General features: G+C 49.7%; 1 protein-coding gene and 1 pseudogene across 5 annotated transcripts in view; one reads left to right on the top strand and one right to left on the bottom strand.

Moving 5' to 3' along the window:
- The window catches only part of FANCA (FA complementation group A), a 107686-nt gene that overhangs the window by 27998 nt on the left and 66135 nt on the right, over positions 1–13553 (bottom strand). For 4 of the 5 annotated variants that reach the window (XM_077133322.1, XM_077133321.1, XM_077133324.1 and 1 more), the window contains exons 22-28: positions 12871–12978; positions 11874–12010; positions 11379–11449; positions 10896–10989; positions 10325–10512; positions 8609–8705; positions 4134–4310 (exon numbers count right to left, since the gene is read on the bottom strand). In XM_077133322.1, the coding sequence (XP_076989437.1) occupies positions 4134–4310; positions 8609–8705; positions 10325–10512; positions 10896–10989; positions 11379–11449; positions 11874–12010; positions 12871–12978 (872 nt within the window). Of the gene's footprint in view, positions 1–4133; positions 4311–8608; positions 8706–10324; positions 10513–10895; positions 10990–11378; positions 11450–11873; positions 12011–12870; positions 12979–13553 lie in introns of those variants that run through there. The other variant, XR_013163808.1, reaches the window with a different exon arrangement.
- On the top strand, positions 4839–6766 carry LOC143659924 (transcription initiation factor TFIID subunit 9-like; annotated as a pseudogene).

Consider the following 13553-nt stretch of genomic DNA (forward strand, 5'->3'; position numbering starts at 1 on the left):
AGGAAGGACAGCTAACTTTGAACTGAGGTTTTTTCTTATGTGGGAAGATACAGGATGATCTCTGGCTGGCCTTCTCTCCAGGCCTCTGGGTTCCAACAACTTTCCCCAGGGTGATTCCTTTCTGCATCTCCAAAGGCCTGGGTTGAGCTGTGAGTGCTGGGATGAGGTATGCTGAGCTGCTTGGCTGTGCTACATTGAGCTCTCATTTAAGCACCAGCCAATTAAATCAAACATCATTCATCGCAGCAGGCACATCTCATAGCCAACTGCAGATGTAGTCAGCAACAGATGATGTTCACATGCCAGTGGCTCATGTCCACAGGTACCTTCACCTGGTCAAGCTGACACCTGAACCTAATGACCACACGTCCACCCCTTGTCAATTTGGCAACTACACACATCACCTTAAACAATATTAAAGTGCAAAAATTCTCTTCTAGCTGTGGACCTATGAATCTCAAAACAAGTTATCTGGTGCAAATATGCAAAGGAGGACATTCACAGGATACAGGTTTTCATTTCCATAGGGAGAAATTAGAAGGAACACAGGAGTCACAAGACCCAAACAGTCCTGAAAACAGTCAGGGCAAACTCCTTTGGATTTCAAAGTCTGAAAGTCATTTATCCGTCAGCTGTAGAAAGTGGCAGTCCCACCCCTTCCGAGGGCCTATGCAGTGGCCGCCTCTTTCCAAATCCACCTCGGGGAACACTGAGAACACCACCTTTTTCTCGGCTTCATCCTCTCCAAGCATCGGGGCCACACCTGGGCTCTCTGCCATTTCTGAGGCACACGTTCAACCCCTCCATATGGTGGCAGCCAGGCTCTCCCCAGTCCCCAAGGAGTGTGCTGTACCTTTTCCAAGGCCTGAGGCGGAACGACTCTTCCACTGTAACGAGGTGAGAGACTCACCCTCTCCATGTATATGGTGGGTCCACTCTCCTAGCTGAGGTTTCTTGGCTTCAGACCCAAGCTTCCACGGTTCTCCCTCTGCCAACTCCACACTGTCCCTTTTGTGTCCCCCTTTGTCCAGATTGGCAGTGGTTTCATTTACACCAACAGTCTCCTCAAGCACTCCAGGACTTCTCCATCATTCTCTTCACAATTCCTCCAAAATCTTCCCCTTATCCATCCAAACAACCGTTCCAAGATATCTGGTATTTACAAACTGCAGCAGCACCCCACTTCCGGTACCAAATCTGTTCTAGTTTGCTAGCTGCTGAAATGCAACACACAGAGATGGATTGGCTTTCAACAAAAGGGGATTTATTAGCTAATGTATAGTTCTTCAGAGGAAAGGCAGCTAACTTTCCACTGAGGTTCTTTCTTACATGGGAAGGCACAGGGTGATCTCTGCTGGCCTTCTCTCCAGGCCTCTAGATTCCAACAACTTTCCCCAGGGTGATTTCTTTCTGCATCTCCAAAGGCCTAAGCTGAGCTGTGAGTGCTGAGATGAGGTGTGCTGAGCTGCTTGGCTGTGCTACATTGAGCTCTCTCTTTTAAGCACCAGCCAATTAAATCAAACATTATTCACTGCAGCAGGCACGCCTCCGAGCCGACTGCAGCTGTAATTAGCAACAGATGAGGTTCACATGCCATTGGCTCATGTCTACAGCAATAAAACTAGGCACCTTCACCTGGCCAAGTTGACATTTGAACCTAAATGCCAAACCATATATCTGATAAGGGTTTGATATCCACTATCATAAAGAAATACTACAACTCAACAGTAGAAGGACAAACAACCCAATTATAAAATGGAGAAAAGATATGAATAGGCATGATTTCAAATAGGAAATACATATGGCTAAAAAAACACTTGAAAAAATGTTCAACTTCATCAGCTATTAGGGAAATACAAATCAAAACGACAATGAGATATCATCTCACACATATAAAAATGGCCACTATTAAAAAAAAACAAGAAACAAATATTGGAGAAGTTGTGGAGAAATAGGAACACTTATGCAATGCTGATAGGAATGGAAAATGGTATAGCTGCTGTGGAAGACAATTAATCAATCCTCAGAAGGCTCAATATTGAGCTGCCTTACCATCCAGTAAGGCTGCTACTCGGTATATACACAGAAGATCTGAAAGCAGTGATACATACAGATGTTTGCACGCTGATGTTCATAGTGGCATTATTCATAATTGCAAGAAGATGGAAATAATACAACAGTCCATCAACAGGTACGTGGATAAACAAAATGTGGTATATATATATACGATGGAGTAAGAGGGATGAGGTCCTGAAGCACATGACAAGATGGATGAACTTTGAGGACATAATGCTGAGTGAAATAAGCCAGATACAAAACAACAGACATTGTATGACTTCACTAATATGAAATAACTACAATATGTATGCTCAGTCTTAAAATCCAGCATATAGGGTACCTAAAGATAGACAGACGCCAGAGAAGGGGAACTATTATAGAAGATGAACATAAAGGTCTGGAAATGGACAAAGGTGATGGTAGGTGGTTATTGGGATTATAAGTGATAGTGCCATATTGTAGGTGAATGGGACTGAAAATGGTTGTTTAAAGTCATGTATATCACCAGTTAACTCTACATATGTAATTAAGTTTCTGTATGAATTACTATAAATGTAAAAAAAAAACAATAGAGGGTATATAGGAAAAAATACAGCTGTTGCAAACTATGGACTATAGTTAACTGTAATATTTAAATATTCTTTCATCAACATTAACAAATTTACTACACCAACACTATGGGTCAACAATGGGGGGGGGGGATAAATCCCAGAGTGATTTGTGTAGTGAATAAAGAAGTATTTGTAAAGTCTCCTTTGGGGAATGGGAAAAAGTGGGAAATACTCAATTTACGCACTTGGAGAATTTCTGATATTCTTGCAAACAGTGGGGACAACCAAATCAACAGGCCAAGCCTTCAGTCTTGTGGTTTGCCCTATGAAACTTATCCCTGCCAAGAATAGGCTAAGCCTACTTAAAATGATGCCTGAAAATCACCCCAGAGAACCTCTTTTGTTGCTCAGATGCAGCCTCTCTCTCTCTAAGCCAACATGGCAGGTGAACTCACTGCTCTCCCCTCTTCTACATGGGTCATGACTCCCAGGGGTGTAAGCCTCCCTGGCAACATGGGACAGAAATCCTAGAATGAGCTGGGACTTGGCATCAAGGGATTGAGAAAACCCTCTCAACCAAAAGGGAGACGAGAGAAATGAGAAAAAATAGTGCCAGTGGCTGAGAGATTTCAAACAGAGTCGAGAGGTTATCCTGGAGTTGATCTTATGCATTATATAGAGACCCCTTTTCAGTTTATGGTATATTGGAGAGGCTGGAGGGAAGTACCTAAAACTGTAGAGCTGTGTTTCTTAAACATGATTGTATAATGATATAGCCTTCACAATGTGACTGTGTGATTGTGAAAACCTGTGTCTGATGCTCCTTTTATCTATGGTATGGGCAGATAAGTAAAAAATATGGATAAAAAATAAATAATAGGGGAAACAAAGGTTGAAATTGAGTAGATTGAAATACTAGTGATCAATAAGAGGGGAGGTAAGGGGTAAGGCATGTGTTTTTCTTTTGCTAGAGAGATACAAATGTTCAAAAAAATGATCATGGTGATGAATACACAACTATGTGATGATATTGTGAGCGACTAATTGTAAACCATGTATAGAATGTTTGAATGTTTGCTTGTTAAGGTTTATAATAAAAATATTTAAAAACAAATAAACAAACAATAGGGGGGTTGGAGGAGAAGGGGTAGGGGAAGATTTGGGTTTTTTAAAATTTCTATTCGAGAATAATGAAAATGTTCTAAAACTGATTATGTGGATGTACGCACAACTATGGGATGATACTGTGAGCCAGCGATTGTATGCTTTAGATAGTTTGTGTGGTGTCAATAAAATTGAAAATATAAATTATTAAAATAGAGTTTGTGAAAATGTTACAGTTGGGAGAAACTGATTAAACAGAAGAGATCTGTGTGTATTATTTCTTAAACGCACATGAACCTGGGATCATCTAGATAAAAATCTCCATTAAATCAAGTTTCACATGCCTGCACCGTGGGCTGTGCCGGGCACATGGTGTTTGCAAGTCGCCAGGCAGGGGCAGCTAGGGAGGTGGGCCCTTACCCCAAATTCCTTCTCCTTCAGCAGCTCCTGGAACGCTCTGTGCTTCCACAGACAGAGTACAGCTCTCTTCCAGTCTGCAGACTGAAGGCATAGGGGGTCCCAGGGGACGTCAGCTGTGACTTCTGGGCACACAGTTTCTCGCGCTTCTGAGAACAATCTTAACACAACGAACTGGAGCTGAAAATAAAAAGGAGCATGCTTATTATAAGAGACTTAGAAAACTACACATCAAAAGCAATATCAGCACCAGCTTTTCAGGCAGGGGCGCCCCACAGCCCTCACTCTTGTGTCCTGGGAGAGGTGTGGGCAGACACCCCTCCAGTGACAGCTGGGAGCTCAGGGGCTGGCAGCATTCACCACACACAGAAACGTGAGGGCACATATGGATTTTTCCCCTAGGCTAAATGATGAGAAGTGGAATTGCAGAATGGAACCAAGTGTACCAGTCTTCAGAAATACCAAGCAAATACCTAGTCCTGTCAGCAGTGAGTGGAGGGCTGCCTTCCCTGTTCGAGGGACTTTCCATTTAAAAAGCCAGCATTTTATCTGGGACATTTCAATATGCACATCTTTGCCTATTAGAGAGACTGCCCTTTCTTCTCAGCCTCTGCAGCCTCTGGTAGCAGGCTCTGGATGCAAATTTAGGGCAAAAAATATGTCGCCTGGCTCGGCAGCCTCCCAAGGAATGCAGCATGTGGCTCAAAACCTGCGGAGGCCAGGGTGGTCTTCATTGGTGACATGATAAATTCAGCAGTTTTTAAACTTCTGATTTGAACAAAATGAAAAAGATAATTTGAACAATGTGGACTGTACTTTCTAAAATGTCCTGTGCAAAAGTCTTGACAGCTGAGGCTGTGCTGGGAAGGGGAGACACCAGGACTTCTTTTTCTGGGCCATTTGCCCTGACCCCCATTCTTGGCTTTTCTTGAAAACGCAGCTGCTGGTACTCAGCTCCTCCACCTAATGCCTGGGAACCCCAAGCCCTCTTGCCAGGGTGCCTCCTGATTCTGACTGCATGTGCTGGGCAGGGCCCAGGGAGCCACACTTTTAAAAGTTTCTCAGTTGGTTTTAATATGAAGCCAGGAATTGAAAACCACTGTTTCAACACAAAGAATTGCACCAATAAAGTCCACATTAAAATTATAAAAGAAATGATACTGGTTTACATCAAAAGTCCTTATATTCACTTTTCATGTTCAGGGTTTCTAATGCTTTATTATTAATTTCCATGTTCTTCTTACAAACACAATAAGCATTTACTAGATGAGAGGACCACCAGGTAGGAGGCTCTCCCCTTAGGGAATGTGCCATATTCGGAACTGAGTAGGTCTCTGCTGCTGGCAGAGTGGGCACTAAGCAGTGGCCGTGGCCAGGTTGGCCTTAGTGAGTGGAAGTCCATGCTGCTGAGCCCATGCACAGCCCCCATCCCTACCACCATGTCCACTTTGTTCATGAGCCCACTGGGTGGCTGGGGAAAGAGGATGACTTGTATCTGCAGGACGGGTCATCTTATCACTTGATGATTAAAACCTTCCTCTGCTGGGGGCACGGCCGTCTGGGCGCTCGGAGCCACTGCGGTGAAGACCATGGTGCGGCCCAACATCCTGCTTACCAGTACACCAGGAGTTGGAAAAACTACATTAGGCAAAGAACTTGCATCAAGATCCGGATTGAAATATATTAATGTGGGTGATTTAGCTGAAGAAGTTTGATCACCAGATATCATGGAGTCTGGCAAGATGGCTTCTCCCAAGAGCATGCCGAAAGATGCGCAGATGATGGCACAAATCCTGAAGGATATGGGGATTACAGACTATGAGCCAAGAGTTATAAATCAGATGTTGGAGCTTGCCTTCCGATATGTGACCACAATTCTAGATGACGCAAAAATTTATTCAAGCTATGCTAAGAAAGCTACTGTTGATGCAGGTGATGTGCGATTGGCAATCCAGTGTCGTGCTGACCAGTCTTTTACCTCTCCTCCCCCGAGAGATTTTTTGTTAGATATTGCAAGGCAAAGAAATCAAACCCCTTTGCCATTGATCAAGCCATATTCAGGTCCTAGATTACTACCTGACAGATACTGCTTAACTGCTCCAAACTATAAACTTAAGTCTTTACAAAAAAAGGCATCTACTTCTGCAGGAAGAATAACAGTTCCCCGGTTAAGTGTGGGTTCAGTTAGTAGCAGACCTAGTACGCCCACACTAGGCACACCAACTCCACAAACCATGTCTGTTTCAACTAAAGTTGGGGCTCCAATGTCCTTCACAGGGCAAAGGTTTACAGTGCAGTTCACAGTTCCCAGCTGTAAAAGCATCCATTCCTGCAACATCAGCAGTTCACAATGTTTTGATTAAGCCATCATTAGTTGGGTCCAAAATATTCTTATTACCACTAACATGATGTCGTCACAAAATACTTCCAGTGACTCATCAATGCATTGAAAAGAAAACATGAAGATGATGAAGATGACGAAGATGATGACTATGATAATCTGTAATCCAGCCTTGGTGCATGCAGCATGTGTACTTGGTCTTGGATCCATGTGCTTAAACGTGCATGCTGGATCTTTTGAAGTTCTGTTTTGGAAAATTTAATTGGTATTTAATGAGTAAATATGGTTACCATAATTTTCAACTGAGATGTTGGGTTTTGTTTAAAAGGATTAATAGTGGTTTTTCATCAGGTTTTAAGTGTAAAAAATAAAGTTGTATTCATCAATTTGAAAAAACAAAACAAAAAACCTTCCTCTGCTGAAGTCATCCTCTGGTGAGCATTCACACGGGACACACATATCTACATGTTTTTTGCCCACTCAGAAAGGTCTATCCACATACCTCTTGCTTAGACCTCTTTGTCACCAATTGTCCAGTCATGCTGCTTCCAAGCAAAATGAATGACCTGGTGCACTGCTCGAAGTTCCGCCTACTGTGAGGATCTTCCCTCACCAATGCCCTTCAGGGACATACCAGAAAGGAGCTGTCCACTTTTGGGTGGCCCCTGCATATTGTGCAGACCCATCTGTAAACTAGGCCTGAGTTTTCTCTTCCTCACTTGACTGACTACAAGGAGCTCCCCAAGAGACCACAGCTCTGGTTTGGGAAAGTGAAGGTAATGTGGCAGGAGTAGGGGCCATGGGCATTTGGGCCACTTCCTCATGTAACTTACTTGTGCCTTCAGGACCTGCTCTGGCCCTACCTCGTATATACCATTTCCATTTTATGATAGAGAACTGCTGCGCACGCTCAACTTTATGACTGGATGGGTCAGACAGCACCCAGCTCATGATAGGCAACCCAGGTCTCATGGTAACTTGGTGGCCCATGTTTAAGCATTCAGTCTCTCCTAAAGCCAAGTTGCAGGCCAAAAGTTGTTTCTCAAAAGGAGAGTAGTTATATACAGAGGGCTTTACTCAAAATCCTAAGGGTCTGTATCGTGACTCTCCTATAGGGGCCTGCCAAAGGCTTCAGACAGCATCCCTGTTTACAATGACACTCCTAGCACCATTGGATCTGCTGGATCATATGGTCCAAGCGGCAGAGCAGCCTGTACTGCAGCCTGGAACTGTCACAGAGCCTCCTCTTGTTCCAGGTCCCATTCAAAATTAGCTGTTTTTCAGGTCACTCGGTAAATGGGCTGCATTAGCACACTCAAATCGGGAATATGTTGTCTCCGGAATCCAAAGAAGTCACCTAGGCATTGTGCCTCTTTTTCAGTCGTGGGAAAATGCAACAGCTTATCCTCCACCTTGAAGAGTGGCACTAATCTCTGCAATCTCTCCAGGAATATAATCAGGGTGGAAAACCAATGACAAAAATCCGTTTCTAAGATTCTGTTTCTCAAGATCCACTCCTGGTACCAAAGCTGTATTAGTCAGAAACAACAGAGATGTGTGTACATACAACATTTTATACAAGTGTCTCCCACAACTGTGTGGGCGCATGAGTCCAAACTCCACAGTGCAGGTTGCGAGTTGCCAGCTTCGATGTAGGTTTCGATGAATTCCCCAGGAAAGACTAGCTCATGAAGAGATGAGATTCTCTTCTCTGACTGCTGAAGTCATCATTTCTCCTTTTAAAGCCTTCAACAGTTGAGATTAAACATCCCTCATTGCTGAAGACATCTCCCGCGTTGACCACAGATGTCATCAGCTGTAGAAGCAACCACCCGGTGACTGAAGTTCTTGCAATGTCCTTGCAGGAGGAGCCAGGCCAGTGCTCGCCTGCCACGCACCTGGGTGCCATCCCCTGGCCAAGGCGCCACCTGCACCGAGCCATCACAGGGGCATATTAGTAGTTGTCATCTTTCATGGCGCTGAAGCTCGGAGAACAGGAGAAAAGGCAACGTCCAACCTGCAAGGATCTGTGATGCAGAGAACGGGGCAGCTCCTCCAAGGTGGCTCCCCTGAGATGCGGGACAGAAAACTGTCCGGGAGCTGGATGACCGGAGGTATGGGCAAGCAATAAACCTACCTTTTTTATAAGGCTTGGTGATAAACTGCTGTACAAAATATCACGTGACTTGGAAGAAAACTTGCACAAAGCATAAGAAATTGCTGCTGTACAAAACCTGAAAGTAGAAGAGACTATATGTACAAATGCAATCTATATAAAACAGAAGGCATAAAGTCAAGTAAGAGACTTTTAAGAAACTGAATTTAGTGCCCTTTGGGGGCTCAGGGTGGAGGGAACCCCTGCATATGCTCTGCCCCCATCACACACACCCGGGTCTGGCTGCTGAGCCAGAGCTGCTGCCTCTAGGAGCCTGTCTGCACTGAAAACCGCACGACGGTCACACGAGCACGTGGAGAGCAGTTGGCGCCACCGAACCAAGACACACATGCAGAAAAAAAAACAGGAGACCCGTCGGCCTCTTTTGTGAGGTGGTGCTTGGAAGGAAGGGGGCACCCCCACTGTGGGAGACCTGTACGGACCCAGGCTCCACACGCAAAGGGCTTCTGCTCGCCCAAGTGTTTGCAAACGGTATCCCTGCTCCACCCTGGGAGCCATATGCGCGTTGTCTCTCGGCAAAGGCAGCAAGCCTAACTTCAGGTGCGACCTCAGCAACTGCTTTGTTTTCTGGACCGTGGTGGGCTCCCAGGTGGGGAGAAGGAAGAGAAGGACGAGTACAGAAAATGGCCAGAGATGGGAATGGAGCCCAGGAGGGAACAAGAAAGGAGGCCTGATGCCCAGCGAGTGGGGCCTGGCCTGCCCGCAGGGCTACAGTTGGAAGAAGCAACCCCATGCGGGGTCAAAGGGCAAAACCAGAGACTCCACAGGGTGAAGTAAGACGGCCACGCGGGTCAAGTTCCCATCTGGGACGTCCCTTTGCACTGCTGCAGGCGGAGGTGGCTCTCACCAGGTCTTACAGATACAGGTTATTGTTGGTGCCCGCTCCCTGCCTAGGTGTCTGGTGCGTCTCCTCCCTCCTTCCCCAGGCAGCAGCTCTGTGAGGGGTGACTCAGGTCATACATGGGGTGATCCCAGCCCTTCTCTGTCATAACCGAGGCCCCCATGACGACACCAAGTACGTGAGTGAGTCGGGACATCTGGGGAGTAGGCGACCACTGGGGCCGGTTCCCGGAGGGCCCCGCCACAGTATCGGCCACCCTGTGTGGGCCTGCAGTCCCATAGCCACGGATGGGGTAGGAAGTGGGCGCTGTGAATGAGGGTCTGCACACCTGCCGCTGGCACCTACCCTACACTGCCGTCCCCCCCGGGGCCAACTTTCTGTCGACGAACCCCCACACCTGTGCCTCCAACCCAGAGCTCGCTCCTGACCTCTCATTGTGCACACGAGGCCCCCAGGGGTCTCCGGCACAGCACTGACCAGCTCTGCCTTCAGAGCTACTGCCGCTGGGGCCGCTTCTGTGGCTCCTCATTCTGCATCTGGCCTGACCCCTCCTCAGTCAGCACAGTGGCTGGAGCCAACGAGCACGCCCCAATCAGGGCCAAGGGGTCAGAACAGCCTCAGACAGCCACACGACCACAGAAGACGGACAGAGGTATGCCAACAGAGGGCTTTAGCACCCGTGGTGTCCACATGTGGTAATGTCACAACCAGGCAGTCTGGAGAAGCAGTGCGCCCACCTCCACCCCCATGCAGGGATGCAAGATGGAGCTGAGGCCTTCTGCTGGTTCCACTGACTCAAGAGCAGGAAGAGGCAGCCCCCGGAGAGGTCGACTCACTTCATGCACACCAGAGCGGATGTTGCGGTCCTGCAGGTCAGGAGGCCCTCTAAGACCTCAGCCGCCGAGAGACCCTTTGCAGAGGCCGGGGCACAAGTGGCCACATGCGGAAGGATGGATGCAGACTCCCTCAGGTGGACGGCCAACACTGCCAGCCCCAACACGTGAGTGGCCCTCAGGCTCGAGCTCTGTAGTGGGAAAGAGGAGCTGTGGATGGGGCAGCAGCGCCCACAGGGCTCTGGGAGGACTCGGGACTGACCACCCGCTGCCCCCGTGAAGGCAGCTCACAGGCACCGCCGGGGGCTCCAGAGTAGAGGGAGCCCTGTAGCACTTGGGGCCATGGCCTTGGCACCCCCATCCTCCCCCGTGAGTGCTCCCACCGCACACCAGGTCCATGTCCTGAGGCATGGCCTCTGTCCGCTTCCCTCACGGATGCCTGTGATGGCAGGCTGCACCTGCCAGGCTGGGCTTGGTCCCTTCCCATCCTGCTCCAGTACAGGCTCCACACGGGGGCATCTCCAGTGCCCCTCGGGTAGAGCAGGACCATCGGGCACGGAGGCGGGAGCTGTACCTGGGAGCCAAGCAGCTGGCAGAGCCGGGCGAGCACAGCAGGGAGCACGCGCGCAAACACCATCCTCACGAAGAGCACTGCCCAGGGACCCTGCCTGCAGACACAGGCCCACACAGCCCATCAGCACCGGCCACTTCCGGCCTGAAAACTCAGTCCTGGGGCCTTCCTATTTCCACAAGCACCTGCCTTTCCAGAAGGGAAAGGAATGGGCTTCCTGCACTGTGGCCGTGTCGCCATTTCATAAGCCTCAGTACTGCGCCCCGTGGAGAAAGGGGGGCCCTGCACGGCAGAGCTGCCCCTTCTTGGGCCCACGTGTGGAAACTGGCGAAAACCATGTCTCTTGAAGGTAGGGAAGGAGATACAATTCAGGGGTTAGCGCTTAACTGGGAACATCTACTCCCTCTCCCAGTCTTCACGTATGAGGCAAAGGGAGACCCACAGGAAACACCCAGCTGCTCCCAGGAGCAATCTCGGGACACGCACCGCTCTGGAGGGGCAAAGCTGGAGGCCACCATCAGGTTCTGACAGAAAGATGTCAGCAGGAGGTCCACAACCTGCGAGGAGACAGCTGTGAGGACACGCGAGGAGAGGCAATGACAGCCCAGATCAGCGTCACCAAAACCGCCTCAGACCCCAAAGAAGGCGGCGGGCTGCCAGGCAGGCGGCCATGAGGCCCCACGGCGCAGAGTGGGCTCGCGCACGCCACCTCTAAGGGGCTGAGAGTAACTGTCTTAGGCTTTCTGGGCCACCAACAGCCTGCGTCACGTTCTTTAAAAACATAAAAGCCACGTTCACAGTCAGGTCGCCCCAGTGTGTATCCCTGACTCGGAGAATTGCCCAGTCTCCCGAGTATCTAATTTACACAAAAGCTTTTAATCTGGCAAGCAGACTGAGGTTAAGAGGAATGCTCCCGCATCACCACTGCAAGCAGCGCCCACGGACACCAGCACCCACTCGCCCCGAGGCCGCTGCCCTCACCTGTGCTTCCTGCTGCTCCAGACGTGGGGCCACGACATCCAGCTGAACCGTCGGGATCTCGAAGCTGCCATCGTCCTGGCTGGCCCCCAGGGCAGCACTCAGCCTCCCAGAAATCACAGTGACATGAGCAGATATGACTGCAGACGGAGGCGGGCGGGAGGTGGGCAGGAGGCTGCACAGGGGTGCTCAGGATCGGGGCAGCAAGGCAGCCCCTCTGGGCTCCCCACGTGCCAATGACACTGGCCTGGGGGGACCAGGCTCTTCCATACCAGGCACCGCCACGGACTCGTGGCTCGGGCAGATCACGTGACGCAGGGTGGGCTGAGGCCTGAAGCCCCCTGTCCCTTGGGCACCCGGCCCCACCAACCACCTGCCTGTTCCCTCCCCACCACCTGAGCTCCGTGGCCTCCCCCAGCTCTGCCCTGCCGGGTCGGCCTCCTGAGCTGTTCTAGGCCACGTCTCCCTGGCAGGCAGCACCGCCGGGCTCTGTCCCATGATTCCCCAGGCCACAGGCTGCACCCCAGCACAGCTCTAAGGGTCAGCTCAGAGGCCGTGAGCAACAGGCCAAGCATACTCTACCACTGCCTTCTTTTTGTCCTGGTTTGAAAGAAACAAACTCACAATAAATTAAACTCCATTACAGCTACATAATGAAAATATGGCTGTTTATTCCTGATGGCTCAGGCCCCATGAGCACGGGGACATCCCAGAACCAAGCATTTTATGCTCTTGCAGCGCATCACGGAGACCACAGCTCTATTTCTCTCCCCCAGCGTAGGGTGGAGGGGAAGCCTTAGTGCAGGCGGCTTCCTGTCGCAGCCACTCAGGCCCCCCCACAGCCCCACCGAGCCCCTTTGCCCGCACAAGACCCCTTTCCTCCCCACTTCCCTCAGGTTTCACCACCTGCCAGGGCACCTCCCAGTCACTGCCACTGGGCGGGGACGTGAGCTGGACACTGGACCAGCTGCCACACCCTCCAGCCCCAGCCCGTGCTCACCATCGTGCGGGGTGGGCTCTGCCACGGCGGCCCTCAGCGCCCCCAGTGCGGCCTGCAGAGCACCCAGGGGCTCTTCAGCACAGCCTGGCTCCACCAACACAGCTGGGGCTGCAAGTGAGGGGACCAGACACATGCCGTCAGCCATGCTCATCTCTTTACCATGCAATATCCAGACAGTCCTCGCACCATCAATGGGAGCTGCCTGCTCCCAGGTCTGCTCTTAGACAAAAGCAGGCCAGGCACAGGAGGCTCCTGGCACACGGAGCCTGCTGTCACACCCCCACGGGAACCCACGCGTGGGCACACGCAGCACTGTGGGATGTGGGCTGGGACACGCACAAGTCCTCCCTCTGGGGCTCCAACTTCTATGCGACATTGTTACACTAGTTTTCCTTCCTTACAACAGGACATTCAAAAATGAAACTTAAAGAAAAAAGACTGGGGACTACATTTAGAGAGGAAATTACCAGTTCTTCCCAGCCCCTCAACATACATTTAACAGCTTTAAGGGCAAAGATTAAACATGATCACATATTTGCAAACCCTCAACACAGCATGTCTGCCACAGAGAGGAAGGGTCTCTGTGTGCATTTAAAAAGTGTGCAGGAAAACTGCCACCAAGGCTGACAAGATCCAACAGTGGAAAACTAGAAAGTCAACAGAAATAGAAATTCTCCAGGAAC

Source organism: Tamandua tetradactyla, chromosome 16, assembly GCF_023851605.1.
Source record: "Tamandua tetradactyla isolate mTamTet1 chromosome 16, mTamTet1.pri, whole genome shotgun sequence".
NCBI lineage: Eukaryota > Metazoa > Chordata > Mammalia > Pilosa > Myrmecophagidae > Tamandua > Tamandua tetradactyla.